The sequence below is a fragment of the Trichosurus vulpecula genome, chromosome 5 (genome assembly GCF_011100635.1).
Source record: "Trichosurus vulpecula isolate mTriVul1 chromosome 5, mTriVul1.pri, whole genome shotgun sequence".
Classification (NCBI taxonomy): domain Eukaryota; kingdom Metazoa; phylum Chordata; class Mammalia; order Diprotodontia; family Phalangeridae; genus Trichosurus; species Trichosurus vulpecula.
Window position 1 is genome coordinate 43937767 of NC_050577.1, and position 26708 is coordinate 43964474.

Sequence of the window (26708 nt, forward strand, 5' to 3'; positions counted from 1 at the left end):
GTTATTGTGCACCTTGTTTTCTTTGCTCTGCTGACTTCACTCAGTTTGTGTAGATCTTTCCATGCTTCACTATATATATCACACACGTCATTTCTGACAGCACAGTAATATTCCACTATTCAGCTCTGGTCTTTTCACTGAGAAAGATTGAAAGTCCTCTATTTTATTGAAAGTCCATATTTTGCCTTGGAGCATGATACTCAGTTTTGCTGGGTAGGTGATTCTTGATTTTAATCCTAGCTCCGTTGACCTCCGGAATATTATATTCCAAGCCCTTTGGTCCCTTAATGTGGAAGTTGCCAGATCCTGTGTTATCCTGATTGTTTTTGCCCAATATTCAAATTGTTTCTTTCTGGCTGCTTGCAGTATTTTCTCCTTGACCTGGGAGCTCTGGAATTTGGCGACAATGTTCCTAGGAGTTTTCTTTTTGGGGTCTATTTGAGGAGGCGATCTGTGGATTTTTTCAATTTCTATTTTACCCTCTGGCTCTAGAATATCAGGGCAATTCTCCTTGATAATTTCTTGAAAGATGATATCTAGGCTGATGATAGGCTAGATGATATCATGGCTTTCAGGTAGTCCAATAATTTTTAAATTATCTCTCCTGGATCTATTCTCCAGGTCAATGGTTTTTTCCAATGAGATATTTGACATTGTCTTCCATTTTTTCATTCCTTTGGTTCTGTTTTATAATATCTTGATTTCTCATAAAGTCACTAGCTTCCACTTGCTCCAATCTAATTTTTAAGGTAGTATTTTCTTCAGTGGTCTTTTGGAGCTCCTTTTCCATTTGGCTAATTCTGCCTTTCAAGGCGTTCTTCTCCTCATTGGCTTTTTGGAGCTCTTTTGCCACTGGAGTTAGTCTATTTTTTAAAGTGTTGTTTTCTTCAATATTTTTTTCAGTATTTTTTTGGGATCTCCTTTAGCAAGTCATTGACTTGTTTTTCATGGTTTTCTTGCATCATTCTCATTTCTCTTCCCAATTTTTCCTCTACTTCTCTAACTTGCTTTCCCAACTCCTTTTTGAGCTCTTCCATGGCCTGAGACCAGTTCATGTTTTTCTTGGACTTTGTTGACTTCTTCAGGGTGTATGTTTTGGTCTTCTTTGTCACCAAAGAAGGATTCCAAAGTCTGAGACTGAATCTGGGTACGTTTTCGCTGCCTGGCCATGTTCCCAGCCAACTTACTTGACCCTTGAGTTTTTCGTTGGGGTATGACTGCTTGTAGAGCAAAGAGTACTTTGTTCCAAGCTTGAGGGGATTCGCCGTTGATTTCAGAGCTATTTCTATACAGCCAGCTCAGCCACACCAGCACTCCTCCTTCCTCAAGAACCACCAACCTGGACCTGACGCAAATCTTCAGCAGACTTTGCACTCCTGCTCTGATCCGCCACTTAATTCCTCCCACCATGTGGGCCTGGAGTCAGAAGTAACTGCAGCTGTAATTCTGTAGCTGCACCTCCCCCGCTGCCCCTGGGGCGGTGGCCTTACCTCGAACTCTGTCCCCCGCAGCTTTTCCCACCAACCTTCTCTGTTGTCTTTGGTGTTTGTGGGTTGAGAAGTCCGGTAACTGCCACAGCTCAGTGATTCAGGGTGCTAGGGCCTGTCCTGCTCGGCTCCTGATCTGGTTGGTCCTGTTGCCTCCCACTTTGAGCTCTGCTCCTCTCCACTCCATGCGTGATAGACCTCATCCAGCGACCATCCAGGCTGTCCTGGGCTGGATCCCTGCTTCCCTCTGCTATTTTGTGGGTTCTGCAGTTCTAGAATTTGTTCAGAGCCATTTTTTATAGGTTTTTGGAGGGATGTGGTGGGGAGCTCATGCAAGTCCCTGCTTTCCAGCCGCCATCTTGGCTCCACCCCCCTCCTTCCCTAACTCTTTTTTAGTGAAGCAGTTGAAATAATGTATGCTGCCTACAGTAAAGCCACAATTGGAAAATGATCTATTAAACTTATCCATTCCTGTACCAGTGTGGAATGGTTTTCTTGGATGTACTGTTTAGCCAACTGCAGTTTTAAATAACGAATCAACAAAACATTTATTGAGCACCAACTACGTGTCAAGTGCTGTTCTAGATAATTGGTACAGTGAAAAAAATCAAACAGTCTGTACCCTCCCAGAACTCACATTCTAACAAGGAGTTACAGCTAAACCCCTTCCTCATCATGACTTTCCCCATCACAGTTTTGATATATCATGTGTCAGCATAAGAAATTAAATGGGAATTTTGGGGGAGTTTTGCAGAAGCACAGACAGCACACGAAGGCTAGATGACAGAAAAAATTCAGAAACGCAGAAATGCATAAACTTTCTGTGTCTGTGTGTATGTAGTATTGTATAATATCAACATAATTTATCTTTTAATACCATAATAATTCAGACTTCTTCTCTTGTACAAAGGGAGGACCGAAAAATTTTATGTGGATTTTCCAGGTTATGGGACCACTGTGCCCCTTACCCCTGCAGTGTGAAAGGGATGACTATTTACCAGTTTGTGTTATTATCCATGTTAGATTTAGTTCCTTAAGTACAGAACTCACTTATTCTTTTTACTGTCCAGCACTAGCTAAAGCCTATCTCCAAAACTTAGGCATCATTCATGGAATGAGTAATAAACTCCTGTCATTGCTTTGAAAGGTGGAAGTGGCTTTATTTCTCATTTTCTGGCAGAACTTTTCTTTTTTCTCCCTCTTGTTGTCTCCCAAGTGTTTATGCTGTTCTTACCAGAGCTCCTTAAATTCAGAGGTCTGAATTCCTCAGTTGAGTTGTAGGCTTCCATTACTCTTTGTACATTGTCCTGCACAGCACGTGTTTAGTAATGGCTTATTGAAATAATTGAACATGCCTCCCAGCCGCTTCTTTTATTTTCTTGTTTTTCTCTCTTGGTTATGTATTAAGAGGCAGTTAACCAATCATAAATCTTTTTGGCAAAGTGGATAGAGCGCTGGACTTGGAGTCAGGAAGACCCAAGTTCAAAACTAGCCTCAGAAACTTCCTCATTGTGTGACCTTGGGTAAGTCACTTAGCCTATGTTTGCCACTGGAGAAGGAAATGGCAAACCACTCTAGTATCTTTGCCAGGAAAACCCCATAGACACAGGTCCATGGAATCAGGAAGAGTCAAACATGACTGAATGACTGAATAACCACAATAAACCATTGTCAAGTGATGGAGGAGGCCAGGTTTCTGCTGAATGAGCATGCTCATCAGGGAAGAGTCAGGATGATGTCAGCGCAAGGAGCAGGGCCAGTTCTGTCAGAAAACCTCGATCAGAGTTCCTGCTTTCCTCTTGGTTCACTGGCTATGTGACTAGGACTAAAAGGATCATGTCCACAAAACACTTTGGTCATGTTATTGACAACCAGCTACGACCGAGTGGCCACCGTGTCTCTAGCACTCGTCTACATCTGCTGAGATTCAAGCATTGTCTACATGAGTCAGGGTTCCTGCCCACAAGGTTACCTACTCTCCAGTTAGGGAGAGGAAGGACATACTTGATACAATTAGTGAACAAGAGAATATTAACAAAATGCTAAAGAGTGCAGTACAGATAATTAGTAGATAGAATAATATATAATAAGGCGATAATTGTGCCTCACAGGCAGACAGCATGTGGGAAAGGTGACAACAGAGACTGTCATATTCCCTGGCAGAGATCTGGCAAATCTTTGTCCTACCTAAGAGTTAGTTAATTAAAGCAATAAAAGACTATTACAGAATTGCTTCGGGGCAGTGCAGCAATGGTGTTGTAGTTGCAGAGAACCCTTAAAAGCACAGCTTGTGAACATTTTATTCCACATTTTAATGGCCTGGAGCCAGATAATGTGCCTGATTTTCTCCCTGTATCACAGGAATGTATGCCAAAAAAGAGTATAGTTGAAATTGTTTTCTTTACAAAATTCTATTTCAAGTAAATATTTTGTAAAATTCTTTTTTGCATAAAATTTTTACTGCATGTATCCTGATTTAAGTAATATATGTTGTAAATTATTTGTCTTCCTAAGGAGCATGTTATTAAGCTTGCTGTAATTAAAACTTTCTGAAGATGCTTCATGCAGATATTAGTGCAATTATTATGTGTGAACTATTCATATATTGTCATTTTCAGAATTGCCTTTATTTTTAAAAGAGTAGAAAAGGAATGGTTATATACATTAATAGGACAGTGAGAGATATCTTGTGATGCCCACTGTTTCTAACCTCCTTTGCATTTTTTATAATTAGCCTTCCTTATCTGAAATGCCATTGTAGTATTCTAGGAGATAAGTGGTAGTATTATGCTCTTAGCTCTCCAAATAAAAAGGAATATATAAATGTATGTCACATTTATTCATCCTAGTGAATGAAAATTATTAGGAGAAAATCTGCCTTTATATTAGGAGAAAATCTGACAATTATAAAATATGTCCAAAACCAGAATCTTCTTGGTTGTATGGAGTCCTGGAGTGACTGAAGCCTATGTATTTTTCATGCTATATGAGGCAGTGTCTGTCTCCTATTCAAGGTCGGTAGAGATATGATGTAAATTGGGTAGTATTAATTTCCTAACCTTAGGAGGATGGACCTGATGGTACAATTACAGAATGGTATTAAGGAAACAGACTGTGACTTTGTTGGTGCTCTAAATTTGTGAAGCTAATGACCTAAAAGTGTGCTTTTCTAAGCCAAGCATTGGCATAGTTGCACATTTTCTGGAGAGATAGATTTCTTAAGACAGGCTTCTTTTTCCCTTTTCTTTCTCCACCTCTCTTTCCCCCCCTCTCTCTCCCTCTGCTCCCCTTTCCCTCTCCCTCCTCTCCCATTCCCTCTCCTCTCCCTCCACCTCCTCTTTCCTCCCTCCCGATCCTCCCTCTGTCACTCCCTCCTTCTCTCCTTCCATTTGATGCATGATGTATTATCTTCCCCTATAGAATGTAAGCTCCTTAGGGGAAGAGACTGTAGAGACTCTTTGCTTTTATTTAAAACAACTTCTCTCCCCCACCCCCCAGCCCCCAGTTTGGCACAGCACCTGGCACATGGTAAGCCCTTGAATGCTTTTCTGTTCCATTGCATGTTGATAGTTTTTGTCTCAACAACAACAAAAATCAAATAGCAACATCTTAAGCTAATTTTTAAGCTTTACAAAACTGAAAAGGCTTAGGAAAACTGTGACTATAGGAGCAATTATAGATGATGAATTTCTTTATAGATTATGAAGAATGTTAAATGGAAATTAGGAAAGGCTAAGTAAGATAGATGATAAAAGAAGGTGGCCAAAAATAAATCTGGCTTACCTCTTGGGTAACATAGCATTTGTTGATAAGCCAAAGATGGAGATGCAGGAGGACAATAGTGGTAGAGTTGGAAGAACCTGTACCAACTCGGTGAGTACTAATATCTTTGTAGCACTCATGGAGGAGTCTCTCTGTACCTTTGGGATTATGAGAGCCAGTGTGAGAGTAATGAAAAAAGCAGTGAATTTGTAATCAAAGAATCTGAGTTCAAATCCTGTCTCCATGTGAACTTGAGACAGTCGGTGAACCTTCATGGTCCACAGTTTCCTTATCTTTAAATTCAGGGGTGTGACCACTGGGATAATGTGGTTGTGGAACACCAAAAGGCCATCATGGATCAGGAGGTTTAGAAACCTAGAAGAATGAGTTTCATCATTCTAGAGCAGGCCTTCATGACCTGTGGCCCATGGGCACTTGCCTAACAAAGGATTTTAGGCAGCCTGTGGAAAAGTGTAGAGGAAAACATTCTTTACATTTTTCATGGGCTGCCCAAAATCCTTTGGTGTGCCAGTGGGCCACAGGTTGTGCAGGCCTTTTTTAGAGAGTCTTGCTCTAGAAATCCAATCCTATGTTCCCTCCTTCACCCATTACCATACATCTTAGGCCACAAGTATGCATTTTCCAAGAATTCCCGCCCCCTCCAAATTCCCAAGGGAAAACTAATTACAGATAAATCAATAGTCAGTTTCGGGGAATCAAAATTTGTAAAACAATCTTGCCACTGTATAACTCCCAAGATTTCTAAACGATCCCCTCCTCCCTAGGTGATACTTCTTTATGATTTCCCTTAGGATCTCAAGGCATCTTGCTACTGAGTGACTGAAAAGAGAAAATCCATCTTTCTCCACAGAGCAAATAACTTGAAATTAGCCTAAGATTTGATCAGTTTGGAATGGATGCTGGAGGTTTTTCCTCCAGATTATAAACTCAGACTCATTCTCAACCAATCAAAAAGCTTTCTGATCATTGTTGAGCTTCTGTTGTCTCATCCACAACTTCCTACTTAAGCCTCTGTTGAATAATTCCACAAATATTCAGCATTTAAGTATAGGCAGTACTTGTCCCAGGGGGAAGAATATTAGGTAAACCATGTTAACATTAACATTTTGGTATCTAAAAGCATTGAGATCTCATTCTTTATACAGAACTTAGAGATCATTTAGTTTTTACTCCACTCCCAAGAAAAGCAGGTGTAGAAATATTAAATTACTAGTGGTCACACAGCTAATGAGTGACAGAAAGTGACAGAAAGTAAACAGTTTTTTTTTTTAAAGTATTTTCTAAGATTTCTTGAGGAAGATGAACTAAGAGATCACTAAAGTCTCTTGCAACTCTGAAATCTTACCAAGTGTGGTAACCGAAGCACCTTCATTTTGAGCTTCTCAGAATGCAGACTCTTGCCCAAATGACCTCACCATGGCCCACCAACAGTGCCTCTTTGTGAGGTCAGGTGCAACTCTCAGTTGGGAGTCCATGTTAAGTTTGAAAGTGCTCTTTTCTCAGGAAATGCAATATACAGTTCAGTTGGCCATTCTAGCAAAAAAAAAAAAAAAGAAAGAAATCCCTATAGAAATGGAATTTAAGGAATGAGCCCGGGGATGCCTCTTGGAGGCTTATTTAACAATGGAGAGGTGTGGCCAATGCATTGGGAGCTTGCTTCTACTCACCTAGGCTATGACAAGGTCATTTTGGATTTCAGAGGGACAGATTCCTGTTGTGGTTTGGTTTTTCATTAGCCAAATAGAAATCATCAAATTCAAGATTTAAATTGAGCAGTAGCATGAAGTAAATTCTAGGAGAGTCTCTGCAGGAAGGCAGTATAGAACACATCAGCTGAAGGCTTCTGCTTATGGCCATTTAGAGAAGGCATTGCTGAGCAGTAGCTAATACAAGTTCACATAAATGACTTAAAGAATCAACACCATTTCCTTGAAAGAAACTGCCTATTAAAGCAAATTGTGTAACTATGGTTACCTTACTGTTCTATGTCTTCTCTTAGGCAAATTAGAAAATATTTCCTTTGTTTAATCACATGAAATTGTATTCTTTGAAAGCATTATCAAATAGGTAAGTGACTTGTTCACTGGAGTAGCTTCAATCCAGGGTAGGCATTTAGAGAGTGAGGAGCTTTTTGATAACCTCTTCTGGACCTCATCCTAATTTGAGTGAGTTCAGCCTTTGTACTAATCAGTGAGAGGTAGGCTCCTTGGGAACAAGGGCAGCACCTTACCCGTGGTAGGCACTGGGATCATAGGAACATAGATTTAGGGTTGGAAGGGATCATAGAGGCCATTGAGTCCCAGTTCCTCACCTTAAGAAGCATGTCTTAATGAGACTGAGACACAGAGAAATTAAAGTGATTGTTGAATTATAATTAAATTCTACAGATATTTGTTTAGCATTTAAAGCACCAGGAGGCAAAGACAACTGGCACATAGTTACTCTCTGCCTTCAAGAGGCTTAAAGTCTGCTAGAGGAGACAAAGCCCACTCACTAAGTGAGACTTTAGCAATACCACGTGATTGTGTGTAAGGCACCCTACAACTAGATACTAATAGCTGTATGAAAAGCACAAATTAACATTATCTATGTTGTGTATTTTGCTGGCCCAGGTTTCACCACTCCGACTTAAGCAACAATTTGAGGAAAACAGAGGCATGAATAATCCAACATTGTACATTATCCCCATATAACTTATACTTGTTATTGGAATGTGCTTTTCTGTTTTGTATTTAAATATAATTATGCCTTATGTTTGGAACATGGTAAAAATCTGATTTTAAGAAGAAATAGAAAGCTATCAGTTTTCTAATCCTGACTTGTAGGAAATTTTACTCTATAATCCACTCTGTACTGAGAAAATAGCACTCTTCATTTGAGTTTGAATCCTAGCTGTGCTGCTTAATACCTGTGTAAAAATCGGGCCTCTCTTCTCTCCCCTGTCAAATGAGAGGGCTAGACTGGATGACCAGAGGGCCCTTCCAAAAGTGAAATTGTCTGGTTTTCTCCAACCCCAAACATCAGCTTAAAAAGTCTCGTGCAAACCTTCCTGACCAAAGGAAGGCGTTTAATTCAGTAAATGTTTGTCTGCCGAATGGTTGTGACAATTTGTAAATCAGCTATTTAAACAAGATTTCCCTACTGATTTTGCAGTCTACGTGTAAAATAGATGTTAAGGAAGCCAGTAATTAAGCAGATTGCTCTAGGTTCTTAACAAATCATTTATCCATTCCCCAGTTGATGGACACTTATTTTGCTTTCATTTCTTTGCTATAGCAAAAAGGTGCTGCTATAAATATTTTGGCATATATTACAACTTTCCTTCCGTCTTTTACTTGGACATATAACTAGTAGTGTCATCACTGGGTCCCAGAGTATATACCGTTTGGTGATGGTTTCTAGTGTAATTCCAAACTGTTTTTCCAATTCATGATTCTACCAGCAAGGCATTAATTAGTGTTCCTATCTTCCAGCTGCCCCTGCAACAGTGACCATTTTTGGCTTTTGTCATCTTTGCTAATTTGATAGGTATGAAGTGAAACCTCACAATTGTTTTAATTTGCATTTCTCTTATTGTTAATAGACTTGGAGCATCCTTTCAAATGATGTGACAGCCAAAAGAAAATTGGATTCAGAGAATCTAGGTTCAAACCTGACCTTTGTCAACCCCTTTCTATGTGACCTTGGGCAAGCCATTGAACTTTTCTGGGCCTCAGTTCCTTCATTGGTAAAATGAAGGGTTTGGACCAGATAACATCCAGGGTCCCATCTGGCTCTGAATGAATGGGCTCCTGATCCTTGTTGATCATTTACATTTCTTATTTTGAAAACTTGCTATTCATTTCATTTCTTTTTTAATGGGGGCAGTGTCTAAAATTTTATGATTCTTTGATTATATCAGTTCTGCAAAGAATGTGCTTCTGAGTGCTGAAGAGCTTGAAATGGTCAAGTGAATAGGCCACTCTTACAAAAGGCCTATTCAGGCAAAATAGGCTACTGTTTTCACAGAGTGGTTCATGGAATGAAAGTGGGAATGATGTAACTTTGAAAAAGGTGGAAAGCGATTTGTGTTATAGTGGATTGTACAACCAGTCAGTGTTACGAAAGGAAAAGAGGATATTCTTAGGATTTAAACCCTTCCTTTCACCTCTAAAGGTCTGTATTTGAGAACTTAAAATTTTTTTAAACTAATAAGTGACCAGGCTTTATTTTCTTTAGCTGTTATTTCACAACAGAAAAGTGCAGAAATATAAGTTGTCTAACTGAAAATCCCCAATATTCAAGGGAGATAATCTGAATTAATGTAGAATTCATCATCATAGGAAATATCATGGCTAAGAATAGTTTTTATAATATGGCCACTGGGGCTTTTGAACTAGTCTGTGGTGTCCATTGGAGGCCACTCTTTTGAGTGTGACTTTTACTCAGTGACTGTTGTGGAATAAGATAGCAAATTCAATATTATGAAGTTCTTCTTTCTAGTAAATTTTAAGATTATTAGTGGTTCTTGTGTTTGTTCATGTTTTGGTTTCCACCATGCGAGGGATGGAGAGGTAGGTGTTCGATATTATTTGAAAATGCCTTTTTCTAATGAAAGTAATCTTCTGTCTGTTTGAACACCTTCTCTTGCTACAGTATGAAAGAAGTGATGATGTCCCTTTTGTCTCTTTGGCAGCAAAAAATGTTAGTACTTTTGGTACTAGATCCATGCCTCTTTGAATGAAAGCTTTTGAATCACTTGATATTTTCCTGACCGCTTGTCTTAGTGCCAAATAAAAATTAATATCCTATTGAATCAAAATATAAATGAAAATAAACTGTGTAATTGTAATCATCTAAATTAATTATGTATTTGATCAGCTTCATGTCCAAATAAGCTAGAACACGGATCATTTATTCATCTTTTTCATGGCCTAGCTACTTGTGAAAACTCTGTTATTTTAATTTTCCTAATCTAGAATTCAAGGCATCCTAAAATTATGTGGACCATAGATGCACTTATAAGTTCATTAAAATTTAAATCATTAATGGTCTCTATGACCAAAGATAATAATTTTTATTTTCTATAGCATGAGTTTGAATGTGGTTACTTCAATTTGTAATTTCATCCATATGGGTCTTCTCTCCTTTGGTGCATTATGGATATTTTGGATAAAATAAAGGGTTTTTTTTTGGGGGGGGGAGTGTTGTTCTTTTGAAGACAATTATAAGTGATTATTTAGGTAATTTAAGTCATTCTAACTTTGGTAAAGAATATTTAAAGATTAGTATGGTCTGGCCTGGGTGAAAAAATAAGAAAAATGCAAGAGTGAAACTTTTCCCCATCTATCAAAACAGTATTATGTTATCCCCTTTTAAGATTATAAATAAGCAAATGAAGCCTATTTCAAAATAAATTTTGTGTTTAAGATATCTGTCACCAGTTAATGGAGCCTGCTAAGGAATTAGGATGTTTTCAGCTTTTGACTGGGTAGTTCATGATTATTGCTAAGGACATAAGTCCTATTGGAACACATTGTGTTTGGTAGTGGTCCACTTGTCCCCAATTTAGAGGTCCCCTAGTTTAGATTTCAAGAGAAGATTTAGGTGATTGACTGAAGTCTCTGCAGGTTGCATAATGCTTTCTTAAAGTCTTAAGATCATGGTAAAGTTTTTGTTATTTTTGTTGTTGTTAGGAAAAATTATCTCATCTGTTCTCAAGCCCGTTAGAGCTAGCTTGTTTACACAGGTCTCAATTACTTGATCCTTTGTCATGTCAGTGCTTTTGAAGTATGTGTGCATGCATGTGTGTGTGTGTGTGTGTGTGTGTGAGAGAGAGAGAGAGAGAGAGAGAGAGAGAGAGAGAGAGACTATATATTTAGAAAGAAAGAAGAGCAAGGTATTCTAAAAAGATTTTGAAGAAATTATGAATCTCAAAAGTAGTATTTGTGAAACTTCTGAATTGTGTCTGTACCATATCCTGTGTGGAGTTAGGCAAATCACTTCATTTCTCTGGGCTTCTGTTTCCCCATCCGTAAAATTGAGGAGATTGGATGAGAATATTATTTTATTTCTTGTAGCTCTAAATCTTATGGTTTTCCGGATCTTCTTGATTGAAGATGGATACTCAGTACCACTCAGTCTCCTCAGCTCTAGTATCAATGGTAGAATCATAACATTTGGAAAAAAAAATAATTTTGAGTTTATAATTCCATTTACATAACTTTATTTTACTATAAGAATGACCCTTTTGACCCCATTAGTAATTGGAAATGGACTATACTTTATAATCTGTCATATGCCCCCAGCTAGATTCTGTCTGTTACCAATAGCTTACATTTGACAGGAGTCAAATGGACCATTGAAACTCATTGGTCCACGTAAAAATTGAACCCATGAGCTTGGTACTACTTTCAAACCAAGTAAATTAACCCAAAGTGTAAATTGTAAGGCTCAACACAAAATTAAATGAATACCGTGGGTAGAAAGTGATGTGGGCAACTAACCAAAATGTCAATCAGTGAGCAAACGTTTATTAAGTACCCACTGAGTTCTAGGCATTGTGCTAAATATAGTCCCTGCTCTGGAGGCGCTCACAGTCTAATGATGGAGACAGTATGCAAATCACTGTGTACATACAAGCTATATACAAGGCCGAGTTGGAAATAATCAACATAGGGAAGGCACTAGAATTAAGAGAGCTCAGGAGAAGCTTCCTGTAGCAGGTGGGATCTTACCTGGGATTTGAAAGACACCAAGGAAGCCAGAAGGTGGAAGGGAAGAGGGAGAGCATTCTGTTAGTGGGGAACAGCTCAAGAGAATGTAAGTAAGGAGATGGGACTATCTTGTTCAAAGAGCAAGGAGGCCAGTGTTGTTACTGGATTGAAGGGTAGGTATTAGGGTGTAAGGTTTGAGAATACTGGAAAGGGTAGGGCATGCTAAAAAGATTCTGTATTTGATCTTGGAAGTGATAGGGAGTCACTGGAGTTCATGGATTAGGGAGGTGATATGATCAGACCTGTACTTTAGGAAAATTACTTGGCTTAGTGGAGAATGGACAGGAATGGGAAGAGACTCATGGTATCAAGACCAGTTATTCCAGGCAGGAGGTGATGAGGGTTTGCACCATGGTTGTTGCAGTGTCAGAGAAAGAAGGGCTGGCGGGGAGGTATGGGTGAGATGTTATGAAGATGGAAATCAGTAGGTCTTAAGAAGAGAGTGTTAATGGGGGGGGGGGTCAGAGTGAGGAGTCGAATATGACACCTCGGTTTTGAACCTGGGTGACTGAAAGGATGGTAGTGCCCTTGGCAGTAATAGGGAATTTTGGAAGGAGATGGGGGTGGGGGGGTGGGAGAGATAATGAATTCATTTGGGGAATGTGAAATAATATTGATGAGACAAATCTGGATTGATAAATATATCCATGTGTGGGTGTATTTAAATGAAAGTGTACGCTTTGGTCAGCACATAAATTATATATGGATTTAGTGAAGCTATTTTTGGCCCAGTGTGCAGCTGTTTAAAAAAAATAAATAAAATTAGCTTTTTAGTTTCACTTCTTTTTCTCTTCTAAGATTTAAGAAGTAAAAACCAAGTTACACTTCCAACAGTTTAGAGAGATCAGAGAATCATAGTGAAACACTTTCTTTCTTTCTTATTGTAGTTAGCAGCAGCCTTTGGGAAACTTGTGGACTAACAGCTTGGATTTCCCTGTCTTCTGTCAAGGACTCCTGACTGACCTAGGGACAAGCAGATCATTCCCTTTTCTGTGTCTCACTGTGTTCATTTGTTGAGTGGGTACAGAAGGTAAGGGAGGTTATTCTGGGAAGGAGTAGCAAGTTTTAACAATGAGCATAAATGACTGCGTGATGTTAAATAACTATATAATGCTCCATCATAATATTGGCCCTTATCTCATAGCTCTTGGGAATCTGATAGTCAACACTAACAATGGGAATCTCAGCATCAGCAAAATGGACATTTTAATTGAAGAAGTGAAGAGACAACAAAAAGAAGTGGGGAATGTCGGGGGGGGGGGGGGTGAAGGAGATGGAAACCAAGGAAGAAAGGACGTTTTCCCTGCTGTTCAGTGACATAGAGCGAACCTGCTTCATTGGACTTTGCTGCTTTCCAGCTGTCCTTTTTCTAGCTATTGCCTACTCATTGAATCCCCATTAGGTGTGTGTAGCACTGCAATGCAATGCTGAATTTCTCAAATTGTAGAGGAGAGAAATTATTCCAACATTTAAACATAAAGATTATTGTGGAGGAGGGCGGATGTGTTTTTGTTAGTAATAAGCTTCTGTTACCAAACTCTTTTGCTCAAATACTCAGCTCAGTAACCTTTAAGTATTTTTAAAAAATTATTTCATTTGTCTAGTTTTAGTTTGAATTCTTTTTTAAACTAAACCATGGGTTACACTGCTTTTCATTTCAGCATGTAATAATAATCTTTAAATTACTTTAGTTTGGGTTTTTGCTTCCAATTACCTGCTTGTACGTGAAAGCATATTCTTAAATACAAACCCTCAAACCAGCAGTACCCATTCAGGTTCTGATTCATTTGTAAAATTCTGGAAAATTTTTGACAGCTTTTCAGCATAGTTAGGGTGGAAGACATTTGGGCTTAATCAAATATGATAAAATTATCTTATCTAGAGGTCATACTTCAAGCAGTCTTTAGCCCTCATAAATATTGCCAAAAATTCAGAAGTAATTGAAAATGATTTCTGAGAAATAGAAATACATGCCATAAAATTCATATACTTTACTCTATAGAAGGATCTCAGGCCCTCACTCAGAGACTACTTATTGACTTAAATTAATTACCTTTAAGATAATTGAAATTCAGTTCAGTTATCTGGTTTTCCAGGCATAGCAGATTAGAAGCAGCAAGTTGGGGCTGGAATGGAAGGCTTGATATGGGGGTCTCCTGAGAGACAGACTGACTTAAACAGTGAGAACTGATAGCAAAGATGAGCTTCAGTAAAAGCAGATACGAATTATGAAAGCACCGCAGTCTTGGGGTTATTTATTTAGTAAAGGAACAAGTAAAAGCTTACTTTCTATAGTTGGAGACAATGCACATATCAGTACATACAAAGTAAATGAAAATTTAAATGCCCTATGTACATCAGTGACCCTTTCAGAGCATTGTTATATTATAACGTATCATTGTGACAATGATCGAGATGTTTAGGAAATAGTGATAGTTTGTTGAAGTCTATTCTTTTATCCATTTCCCATTTTTAGATAGAAGCAACTTGTTTAAATAGGTCAATCTTGAGTTATTTCAATTGCCTAGTATATCTTTCCATTTTGATTCTTCTAATTTGATACTGATTTTGAGCTAAAGGTCTAGCAAATCATTGGTCTGATTTTACACAGATAGCTGATCAAGAAAAGTTAAGATTGGCAAACAATCATCTATCAAAATATATTTGGTTTCACTTTTTGTGATTATTTCTTGTTGCTTTCCCTGTCCAATTCCTCAACTCTCTTCTGGAAGAAAGTTTACAATACACAATTAAAACTTATAGTCAATCTACAAGGCTTTGGTCTTTCTCTTTTCTTATGCCTGGGTTGGGATTTCCAGTGTTTTGGGTTTTTTTCCTCATTTCCATAGCATATCATCCTTGTAAGTACTGTCACTTGGGTCCATAAATAGGCTTGAATTAAAAGACTCATTCAAGAACTTTGCCTAGTCCTAAGCAGCCACTTTTCCTCTGTGGAGTTTACAATTTAGGTCATGACTGAAATTAACTGCTACTGAACAATCAAATAGTTACCATTTTGGGGTTGTTCAGTTGTTTCAGTCATATCTAACTCTCAATGACCCCATTTGGGATTTTCTTGGCAAAGATACTGGATTGGTTTGCTGTTTCCTTCTCCAGCTCATTTTACAGAGGAGGAAACTGAGGCAAACAAGGTAACCTGGGAAATCCTTTTATTTTGAGTATTCTCGTCTTTGAACTTGACAGTCTTTAAAATTGCAACCATAAAATTTGCTTAGAACAAAGGTCTGTAGGAAAACATAAATTGGCCATGCTGTTTTTTGGTGATTCATCTATGGCCCAGCATGTTGTGAGTTCAGTTGTCAGATGATCGTGATGTCCCTGGCATATGCTTTGGTGAAAATTTGTTCCACAAATGCACACAACTGACATTAAACTTGTGGTGCACAAGCTTTCTACCCAAGACTTCTGACTAGTGATGCAACATGTTACTGACTTTAATTTTTTTTTTAATTAAGGGAAGTCTATGCATTTCTTCCAGCACATCTTTTGAGTAGAATTTATCTTTCCAAGACCAAATACATCTGAGAAAAGTAGAGATGCTATGCTGTGATGAAAAGAACACTTGACCTGGCATCCAAAGACCTGAGGGAGCTGCAGCTCTGCCTCTACCTACTATGTGGTCTTGGCAAGTCACCTTCTCATATGTGAGCTTGTTTCCTCACCATCAAGTAGGCTGAGGATGTTTGCACTAACTACCCCAAAGGATTGCCCAATTAAGTTCAACAGGCATTAAATGCTCTTATGCTTAGGGCACTTTGCCTTGGCATTTCGTTCGAATCAAATAAGATAATGTAACCATAAAGAGTTCCATAAACATAAGCTTTATAATTAGACTCATAGAAGGACTCTTATCCTTGGAAGTGCTACCATTTGGGCCCATTTAGAGGCCTGAATTATAAGGCTCATTCAAGAACTTTGCCCTAGTTCTAAGTGGCCACTTTTCCTCTGTGGTGTTTACAATTTAGGTCATGACTGAAATTAGCTGTGCTACTGGATAATTAAATAGTCAACAAGAATTTATTAAGTGCCTGTTAGGTGTGAGACACTGTGTTAGGTACTGGTTATACAAAGACAAGAATGAACAGTCTGTGCCCTCCAGGGGCGTACATTGTACATAAGTAAATCTATATTATATGGACACAAAATAAATGCGGGGTCATTTTGGATAAATGTTCCTTTCTTTTCTGCCAAACCTTCTGAGTCTCTTTCTCTCTTAATGTGTCAAGAAGGAGAAAACAATACATACACAGCAAAATATGTAACCTTTTTGTTCTGTGTTTGTTACACATTTGCCTGTGTCTTATCAAAGCTGTGTTCTTGTGTGATAAAACTACAGGTCTCTATGGGGATTAAAGCTTGCCTTTGTAATCCAGTTTTGAATGTGTTTGTGGGACCGGAACCAACCTCTAACCTATGGGTGTCTGGAGCTGTACAAAGCAGGCTAGAGACAGGAGAATCAGGACACAAACAGAAGTTTAATTAATTTCATAGTGAGTAAGATGGCGTTTGCAAATGGAAACCCCCTCCTAAGAAGGAAGACTTAATGCCACTGATTCTGGGGCCATTTATGTACATGAAAGGGGTTAGAACACAACACAACCATTCTTGGGTCTTGAGACAATTCTCTTGGTTGGCATATCTTGGGACAATACAGGTGTTCTTGGGTCCCATGGGAACAGTTATTGTCTCAAGTCTTGGGGGTCACGATTACTCTGCAGGATACGGAACCAGAGTTCTATGATGGAAACAGGAGTGCAGTTACCTGGCAGTTACAAAGAACAGGGATTGTGAACATCTGATAGACGGCTCTGGGAAATAGGGGGAGCTAAATCCCTCAGTGAACACCCAGTGCTGGTCCAAGCAATACAACTTTGCCAGAGGGTGAGAATCATCCAGAGTGCAAAAGATTATTGTTATGCCAAGCTCAGGGCACAGCCTGCTTCCTGGGCCATAGCTCTGGGAAACAAGGTATCTCCAAAGTATTTTGACAAACAGCAGTCATCTTTTGTATAACAGGTAGCTAATAAAAATCAAATTATAAAAGTGACAAGTTCTGATGCCTTTTAAAGAGTATAATGGAGGTAGAACTACCTTGGTAGGAAAGGCGTTTGGGCTTTTTTTTTTTTCTGTGTGGTAAGAAATGGACCCACTTATATAGTTTTTAAAAAGGTGATCTTTCCTTATTTCCTTTATAAGATGACATGGCCTATCTATAAGTGATTGCTAAGTACCTACTGTGTGCCTGGCACTCTGCTAAGTAAGGGGAATTGAAAGATAGAAATGAAATAGTTCTTGCCCAAAGGAGCTTAAGTCTGTGGTGGAAAATAGCATGTCCCAAGCAAATGCACGGAACTTTCAGGCAAAGGCATCAGTAGCTAGGGGTGATGGGTAATAAGGAACATCTTAGATGGAGCTTTAAAGGAAACAAGAGATTCTAAGACACAGAAATGAAGAGGAAACAAATGTCAGGCCCAGGGGACGCACCAGCCTATGCAAAAACAGAAGCGTGAGGTGAAATGTCGTGGGTGAGGAACTGCAGGAGTGCCAGTTTGGCTGGACTGAGGAGGATTGCAACATAATAAAGTTGGTAAGTTAGGTTGGAGCCAGATTCTAAATGGCTTTAAAAGCTCACAGTGCTAAGCCAAGGAGTTTAGTTTGACCCTGGAGCTACTGCAACTTCCTGGTCAGGAGAGTGACATAATCATCAGACTTGTGCTTTAGGAAAATCCCTGTGTGGAAGGGGGGAGAGATTTGAGGGAGCCCAATGAGGATGTAAAGTGATGAAGGCCATGTAACTGGAAAGAAAAGCACATAGGCAGGATATATATTGTGAGGTACATGACAACTGCTTGTATATGGTGACAGTGAGGGAGAGTGAGAAGTTCAAGATGATGACAACACATACATCTGGATACCTGCAAAGCTGGTAGAACCCTTGACAGAAATGGGAATGTTCAGAAGGGTGGGTTTGGGAGGAAAGATAGGGAGCTCTGTTTTGGAAATATTCAATTTGAGATTCCTCCAGGACATCCAGTTTGAAATGTCCACCAGGCAGTTGGTGATCCAGGACTGGAGTTAGATTTATGTTCTCCATTTCCTCTTTCAGATGCAAGTATGGACATAAAAGCCTATGATGTTTTCTCCGGTCCACCGCTTCAGAGATATTGAGAGGAAACCTGAATACCTCCACCCAGAGAAGTGTATCCCTCCTCCTCGCCCGGGTTCTCTGGGAACCATGTGGTTTATCCGAGATGGCTGTGGTATTGCATGTGCTGTCATCACCTGGCTCCTGGTCATATACGCAGATTTTGTGGTCCTCTTCGTCATGCTGATTCCATCAAGAAACTATATTTATAGTGCAATCAATGGAGTAGTATTCAACAGTCTTGCTTTCCTGGCTCTAGCTTCTCACTTCCGGGCTATGCTGACAGATCCAGTAAGTATCTTGGTCTTGTTTTGAAAAGGGAAGTCTTTATGACTTTGGCCTTCAAAGCCTACAAGCCTCTTCTTAGGGTATATATTTGAAGTTCAGCAGCATACGTAACAAACATAGTTTGGTTCATAAAATATAAGTGACTTCTAGGACTTATTTCCTTATAAAATCCAAGTGTTGGGTCAGATGGTCTCTAAGGTCTGTTCTAGCTCTAACTCTGTGATCATATAATCCCACTTAGTTATTTTTCATTTAAACCTTGATAATTCCAAGGACAGGAAATAAAACTTGTCAGCAAAGTCCTCATTGACTTTAAAAAAAAAAAGGACAAATTTTTAACATGACTTGATTAATTTCTCAGTATGGTAGTGTTTTGTGTATTTTGATCATTCAGTGATATTCCAATCAGTCAAAAAGTGTTATTAAGCGCATGCTGTATAGCCCCATCCTAGACAGAGGGAATAGAGAAATAAAAAATTAATCAGCTCTTGCTTCGAGGGAACTTCTAATCTACTAAGGGGAGATAGCGTATTGACACAAATAAGTCTAATAGGCAGCTGGCTGCTGTGATGGATCAAGTATTGGTTTTGGCATCAGGAAAACTTGAGTTCAGATACTGCCTCAGACATTTACTTAGCTGTGTGACCATGGGCAAGTCACTTAACCTCTACATGTATATTTTCTTCTATAAAATCAGGATAATAATAGCACCCTGATATACAGGGTGGTTGTGAGGATCACATGAGATAACTTTGTAAACCTTAAAGTGCTATATAAATGCTAGCTGCTGTTGCCAGAATATGCTGGAGCAAAAGAGAACACTTTTTTGCTGGGGATTTCATATGAGGGGAGGTCTGGATCAGGGAAGACTTCATTTAAAAAAAGTAAAAAAAATAGCTAAGTCTTTGAAGGAAGAGAATTTCAGCAGTCAGAGATGAGGAGCATATGCATTTTGATTATGGAGGATGATTTTGGAATGTGCAGAAGCTGAAGAGACAAGAATGTTTGGGGGAAAACTGTAGGTCCAAATGAGCTGAAACATAAAGTATGCGAAGGGGAATTATGTAAAATAAGGCCGGAAAGCTAGGTTAGATCCAGATGACAGAACATCTTCACATTAGGCCAAGAATTTTGTGCTTTAACCTGTAGGCTGATGAGTACTGACAGAAGGCTTTTGAGCAAAGGAATGATGTGGGTAGACCTAGGCACCCCAGTAGTATTGTCTTGGCCACTTAGTGAAAGTCTGGCTAGTTAGGAAGCTCTGTCAGTGGTCTGAACAAGAAGAGAGGAGGGCTTCAACTAGAGTAGCCCCTGTGTGAGGAAGGACTTGTGGACTCATGGGAAAGACAGAGGAAAGCTAGTACCTTTCCTGATCTCTTCAGCTGTGACAGGGGCTCCTATTCCACCCAAATTGTATGTAACTATATGTGTACATATTGTTTCCCCCACAAAGAATCTATGCTTCTTAAGGGGAGAGGCTTTCACTTATGTCTGAATCCTGGGTGCTTGGCATGTGGGTGCTTATTAAGTGTTCAGTGATTGACTGATTAAAATAGGATTGATAAGAATTGACAGGTGATAGGATGTGGAAGGTGAGGGTATAAAAGTCAGAAGATTCCACAGCTCAGAGCTTAGTTGACTACAAGGTTGTCAGTGGCATCAGTAGAAATAGGAGGCTGGGGAGAGGTCCAGGTTTAAAGAAGGTAGTGAGGTCAGTTTTGGACATACTGAGTTGGAGGTGCTAATAGGACGTCTGGGTCTGGGTGTCCAATAGGAAGAGATGTGGGATTGATGCCTATGTGACCACATGTGTTCCCTTTTTTCTTTGGAACATGGGCCGTGTTCCCAGATGTAAAGGTACAGAGGTATTTCAACCATGGATGTCTTGCTGTTCTGAGCTCTGGCCCAGTTCACAGCTGTGATATATCCTGAGTCACATAGAGCCCATTGGAGGAGGGACTTGCCTAGGAGGAACTTGTCTAAGGGAAAGCTTACTTTTGGGGAGGCTTGCATACAGGAAAACTTTCACACCTTTTGGTACTAAGCTAATTAGGCGCTGAGTCACAAAAGTTGTGATGCCTTCTGGCTCTGAGCCTATTAGCCAAAGTGTACATATACCCTGAGGTGAGATTTTGCTTTGGGGCTCACTCGCGGGAAGAATCTTCACCTGAGTTCTTTGTGATTTGCCCAGATGAGACTCTGGGTAGCTGTTGTTAAGGAGCCCCAGTTTTGTGAACCCAGATATTGGTGCTCCCTGTCTGGTGATTATGTATCTATTATTTTGTTTAGATAGTTGGAGCCGTGTCTGTTAGGTCTCTGTGCTAATTTTTCTCTGCTCGTATTTTCTCCACATTCGGGATGCTGACTTTTCCCCTTAACTAGTAAATGACCTTTACCTTCTTTACTTACCTATCTTTAATTAAAATAAGATTACTAACCCCTTTGAAGCTGTCTTTTCTTTACAAAAGCAGATCAAAGAACCTGTGCTTGCAGGCCATCCTGGTGTGACAGGGTACTTGCTAATACAGCTTGACATAGAGAGAGGCTTGGGAACCATCTGCACAGGGATGATCTGGACTTACGGGAGTGGATGAAGTCAACAAGAAAAATGTATAAAGAGAGAAGAAAGGCCAGGGACAAAGCCTTGTCATATGAGACAGCATGATGTACTAGATAAAGAGCTGGCCTTGGAATGGAAAAGCAGGGCTCAAGTCCTGCTTGTGCCATATCCTGCCTGTGTGACTGAGCAGGCTACAGAACCACTTAAATTGCTCTGGGCTAAGGGTCAACAAACTCTAACCAGCCCCTACCAACTGGTTTTGTACTTCCCCTAAGCTGAGAATGGTCTTTACATTTGTTGTGCAAATATATACAGTGATTTGGCCTTCAGGTCATGCTTTACTGACTAGGCAGTTCACTAAGACTGTAAGCTGCAGAGAAGGCGCCAGCCTGTAGTGATAGGAGTTACTGCATTTCAGAGTTCCTTCTATCATTGAAATCACAGATCCAGTCCCTACTTTCCTTTTCAGTTCTAGACTCAATTATTGTCCTTGTGCCTGACCCAGATGTATATACTGATATATTAACTCAATGGACTGACCATCCAACTGCATGTCATACAAAGTCTGTATGGTTAGAATTATGTATCCTTTTAGTATTTTCTATGTGGATTGTCAGGCTGCTCTTTTGAATAGCTGTGGATCTCATCAAGAAGGCTAGTCCTAGTATTCTAGAGTGAGCAGTCAGCAAATAACCTACCACTTGCATCACCCGTTGTATGGCTTTTAGCTAAGAATGGTGTTTTCACCTTTAAATAAAACTATTTACAAATATAAAAACCATTCTTGGCTCGGGGCTGTAAAAAAACAACAGCCCATAGACTAGAATTTGCTGACCCAGGTTCTAGGGCTTCATGAATCACTACAGTTATCATCTGCCAGCAGGAACTTAGGAAGAATCTCACCATTCTTAGGGAATCCCTTTGCCATTTGGATCTTGTGCAGAACATTCTTCATGACAGTGGCAAACATCTTTTGGCAAACAGACGTTTCCCTTGAGCTGAAGAGGGTGAAATCACCATAAGAGTCTTTAAGGAAGTCTTCCCAGAGTTTACAAGAATAGGTAGGATCCAGTTTGGCCCACCAGCTTGAAAACTGAAAAACTGCAGATTTCCTGGACCTCTGGGGGAAAAGATTGCCACACCAAAGAGCTCTTACTTTTCCTGAAAAGCTAGAAGAGCTTATGTTAGCCTTTGGTGCCTCTTGCTGACTATCTCTACATCTAGCCATGAGGAAAATAAAGGCTCTTACAATGATGATTTAGCTAAATTTACCAAGCTGTGGGAATGGCTATTTTATTTCTTCCCACCTAGTATTAAATCCTTGAATAGTAGTTATCTCTGTTCATTATCTTGTATGGAAACAGAATGCAGGTTCTTTGACAAAGATGTCCCATGGCTTCACTGTCATCTCTGGGAGATGTGTTTTTAATTTTAAAAAGGGAAAAGAAACTAAAACTATTAATGACTATGTGCTGACAAATTTTGCCTCTCCATAGAGGCAAAATGTTTTGTTCCAAGCTTGCTCTGTTTTGTAAATGTGCTACTTCCTAAACAGCTCAGATGCCAAATGTTGTTTATGTCCCTAGGAAAAGTTGTCTTCACTGTGGATCAATTAGAATGTTAACTTTTCTGGCATGAAGTGTAATCTCTTCCAGTCTATAAGATGGTGCATATCAATGCATGCTGCTGCTGTCTCCAATCCACCACATTGCATTGTGTGTTTAGAGGGATTTTGGGTGATCCTTTTATAGGGAAAGAAAGTATGTAGTGATTTTTCCAAACTACAGAAAGTATGAAATAAAGTTTTTTTTTCCAATGTCAGTTTTATTCATATTGAAAATACACCTAGGTTTTGTTGTACTATTCATTCCTTCCATTACTCTCTCAGACAGCACCATTTACTGAAAGTGAATCTGTTCTCCTACTTAGGTTGAGCTAAGGAATAGAGCGGTAACTATAGCATCAATTGATTGAGAAGTTATTTTAAAAGGGCTTGCTATGTGCCCAGCACCTACTAGGAACTCTGACTGATATGAAAGAAACGTAAGATATAGCCCTTGTGTCATTTATATTACATTTGGGGAAATTAATACACATTGAAGATTTAAATGTTAAACTGCTTGGTACTTTTGACATCAATCCCTAGGATTTCTGCAATCAACTTTCAGTATACTGCCTATTTTACCAGATTGTTGTAAGGATCACATGATGATAGAAATCATTGTCACCTTTTATTATTTTATATATATGTATATATACATATATGTACTATTTTCTTTTTTATACACATTGCTATAGATCAATCTAAGGAGTAGAGTGAGGTAAATAAGGTAAATTTAACAAACATTTCTTTATATGCAGAACTACTAGGAGAAAGAAACAAGCATCTATAGCAATGTGTATTGATATAATGAATATATGACATTGGATAAGCAGCTTCACAAACCTCTGCTCCTCAGCTTTCATATTTATAGAATGACTAGATGAATGTACTGTATAAATGCTATAGTCCTAACTTTTTCTGATGGTTCAACTTAATGTTGGGGCTGGATCCAAGATGGCAGAGTAGCAGGAAGAAATAGAGCAAGTTTTCCCCACCCCCCAACTCCTCCAGAACAGGTCTAGAAAATGCTCCAGACTGAATCATGATTGAGAAGTCCAAGGGAAAAAAAATCATCAAATCATTTTTCCATTTGAGATTGGTATAGGGAGATAGAGAGGACACTGGGAATAGGGGTTGGCCAGGAATGACCACATAGCATTCCAGCACAAGAAGAAGCTGTGTACCAGGGCAAGAAAAGCTTGAGTAGGGTACAGGAAGAAATGCCAACTGTCAGCTTGGTCACTCACCGACCTGTTCTGGGTCATGGATCCAAGGTGAACTGAAGAGAGGACCTGCACCTAGAGACAGATTTCCTGAGTGAGGAGCAGTCACAAGCTTTAAGCAAGAACTGAATAAGGAATAAGTTCAAAATAAAGCAGCAGTTGTCAGACTCTGATCCCCGGAGCTAAGTGGGTTTTCAGTTCCAGACTTAGACTGGATCTCAAAAGGAAGCCTACAGTTCTGTCATTCTGAATGAGCAATCAGTCAAAAAGCATTGGTTCAGTGCTTACAATGTGTAAGGCACTGGGAATACAAATATATGCACATATGCCCCCCCCTCCAAAAAAAAAAGAAAGAAAGAGACAAACCCTGCCTTGAAGGAGTTTACATTTGGATGGGAGGAAATTATGTAAAAGCAAGCCAAAAACTGGAAAGGGGAAGATACCTGGTGCAGGAGTGTAGTGAAAAAATCAGAGATAGCTGGCCTAGGTGTACTGGTGGAAGGTTACATTCAGAAGTGTGAATTCCGGCGCTGAAGTAATCTTCCAGGATAAAGAGGTTTCTTGGGTATGGGGAAGTCTGCAAATCATTCTGGTAAGAAATAAAGAAAAGAGCTAGTAGTAGTTGAGTCCAACAACAGTCTACTAGAACTGCATGTGGGGCAAATCCATAGTCATGTTGCACAAATCCAGATCAGGGTAGCACTTTGAGAAAGCTTTGAAAAGAGAAAGTATAAAGATTCCCAGGCCAAGTTGTCCCTGAGATGAAAACCCTGAATAAACCAACCAACCAGCAATAGGACCAAGCCAGACATTCTTTCCAGAAGAGCACAGATCTTGTCCTTAACCTAAAGTCTGAAATCAGGAAGACTGGAATAATGAGCAAACAAAAAAAGAATCCTACCATAAAAGGCTTTTATGGTGATAGGGACACTATAAAGACACAAAAACAGAAGAAGAGAATGACTCCAAAATATATGCGAACAAAGCCTTAAAGAAAAATGCACCTTGAGCACAAAGCCAATTAGAATTCCTGGAAGATGAGCAAGTGTTTTAAAAAAAAAAGCTTAAAACATTTTTTTAAAAATGGAAGGAAGGAAATACTAAAAAGGGAATTAACAGCTTGGCACAAGAGGTGTAAAACTTTGCCCAAATAAACTCTCTGAAAATTAAAATGAGCAAATAAGAGCTAAGGACTCCATGAAACAGCAAGAAATATTCAAACAAAAACATAAAAATGTAGGAAATATTAAGGCATCTGATAGCAAAAGCAAATGACCTGAAAAACAGATCAAGGAGAGATAATTTAAGAATCATTGAAATATATGAAAGCCATGACCCAATACAAGAGCCCCTAGATATCATATTTCAAAAAATTGTAAAAGAAGACCAGAGAGTGAAGGGGAAAAAATAAAGAATCCACCAATAACCTTCTGAAAGAAACTTCAGAATGAAAGTTCCTTCGTTAGTAAAATATTATGGCCCAAATCCAGAATTTCCATGTCAAAGAAAAAAATACTGCAAGCAGCCAGAAAGAAAGAATTCAAGTAACATGGAACCACAGTCAAGATCACACACTATTTAGCAGCCACCACTTTAAGGAGAGTAGTGCTTTGGAATATGATATTCCAGAAGGCAAAGGATACAGACTTACAACAAAGAATAACTTATCCAGCAAAACTTACCCTACAGGAGGAAAAATCAACCTTTAATGAAATAGAGGACTTCCAGGCATTTCTCATAAAAATACCAGTGCTTCATAGAAACTTTCAGATGTAAATAATAGGAGTCAAGAGAAAAATAGAAAAAGGAAATCTTGATTAAACGATCATAAAAGACTAAACAAGGGTAAACTATTTAAATTCTAATATGCAAATGAAATACAGTTGACCCCTTTGAAACTTATCAGAGGTCACAGAGGGAGTGTAAATAAACAGAGGACATGGGAGTAGTCTTGTTACGTCTTGATAATTTTAAAGGGAAGAATGAAAAGGTAAAGGAAGAGAAATAGACTAGTCAGGGAAAGGAAAGTAAAAGATTAGGGGAAATTATCTCACATAATCAGGGTATTTAAGTAGAAGTCTATACAAACAAGAACTAGGGAGTAACACTAACCACATGCATCCGAAATATAGTTCATTAAAAAAGGAAAAAGGGAAGAGAAGAGGGTATGCTAAAAGAGGGGTTAGTCCTAAACAAAAACTATGGATGCACGGGATGCACAAAAATAATTATACCATTTTTGCAGTGGCAAAGAATTAGAAACTGTCAGAAGTGCCCGTCAACTGAGAAATATATGAACACATTATGTGATGAAATACAGTTGTGCTTTAGGAAATGATGAAAGGGTGGTTTCAGAGAAACCTGGGAAGTCCTGGATGAAGTGATGTAGAGTGTAGTGAAGGGAACCAGGAGACACCAATTTACGCAGTGACAACATTATTGTAAAGGTAAACAACTTTGAAAGACTTAGAAGTTGTAATCAGCACAATTCCAGAGGACCAGTGATAAAGCATGCTATGTTGGTCCATAGCCATTGGGGAAGTTTTTTCTGATGATTAAAAAAATAAATTTTAATATTTAAAATTTTATTATTTGGTGGAAAAGAGATTGGGTCTCCCTGTCTTCGCCCTACCTGGGCATGGGCCAATACTGATCATTAGACAAGCTTTAACCTGTTTTATTTTTCCAGCCCATACCAGTTTGCCCCTCCTCAGGCAGCCTGGCAGCTCTCTGCTCTTGGGGGCTCATCATATTAGCACACCAGACTTAGTACAGACACCCCATCAGCTTTAGCTTTGCTGCAGCTCAGCACGTCTGCACTCAAGTGATCCACCAGTCTCTGC

At 39.1% G+C, this 26708-nt stretch overlaps 1 protein-coding gene across 2 annotated transcripts in view; it reads left to right on the forward strand.

Annotated features, from left to right (window-relative positions):
* Positions 1-26708, forward strand: part of ZDHHC3 (zinc finger DHHC-type palmitoyltransferase 3) — a 67516-nt gene that overhangs the window by 4873 nt on the left and 35935 nt on the right. For both annotated transcript variants that reach the window (XM_036759614.1, XM_036759615.1), the window contains exon 2: positions 18153-18482. In XM_036759614.1, the coding sequence (XP_036615509.1) occupies positions 18177-18482 (306 nt within the window). In that variant the 5' untranslated portion in view covers positions 18153-18176. The remainder of the gene's footprint in view (positions 1-18152; positions 18483-26708) is intronic.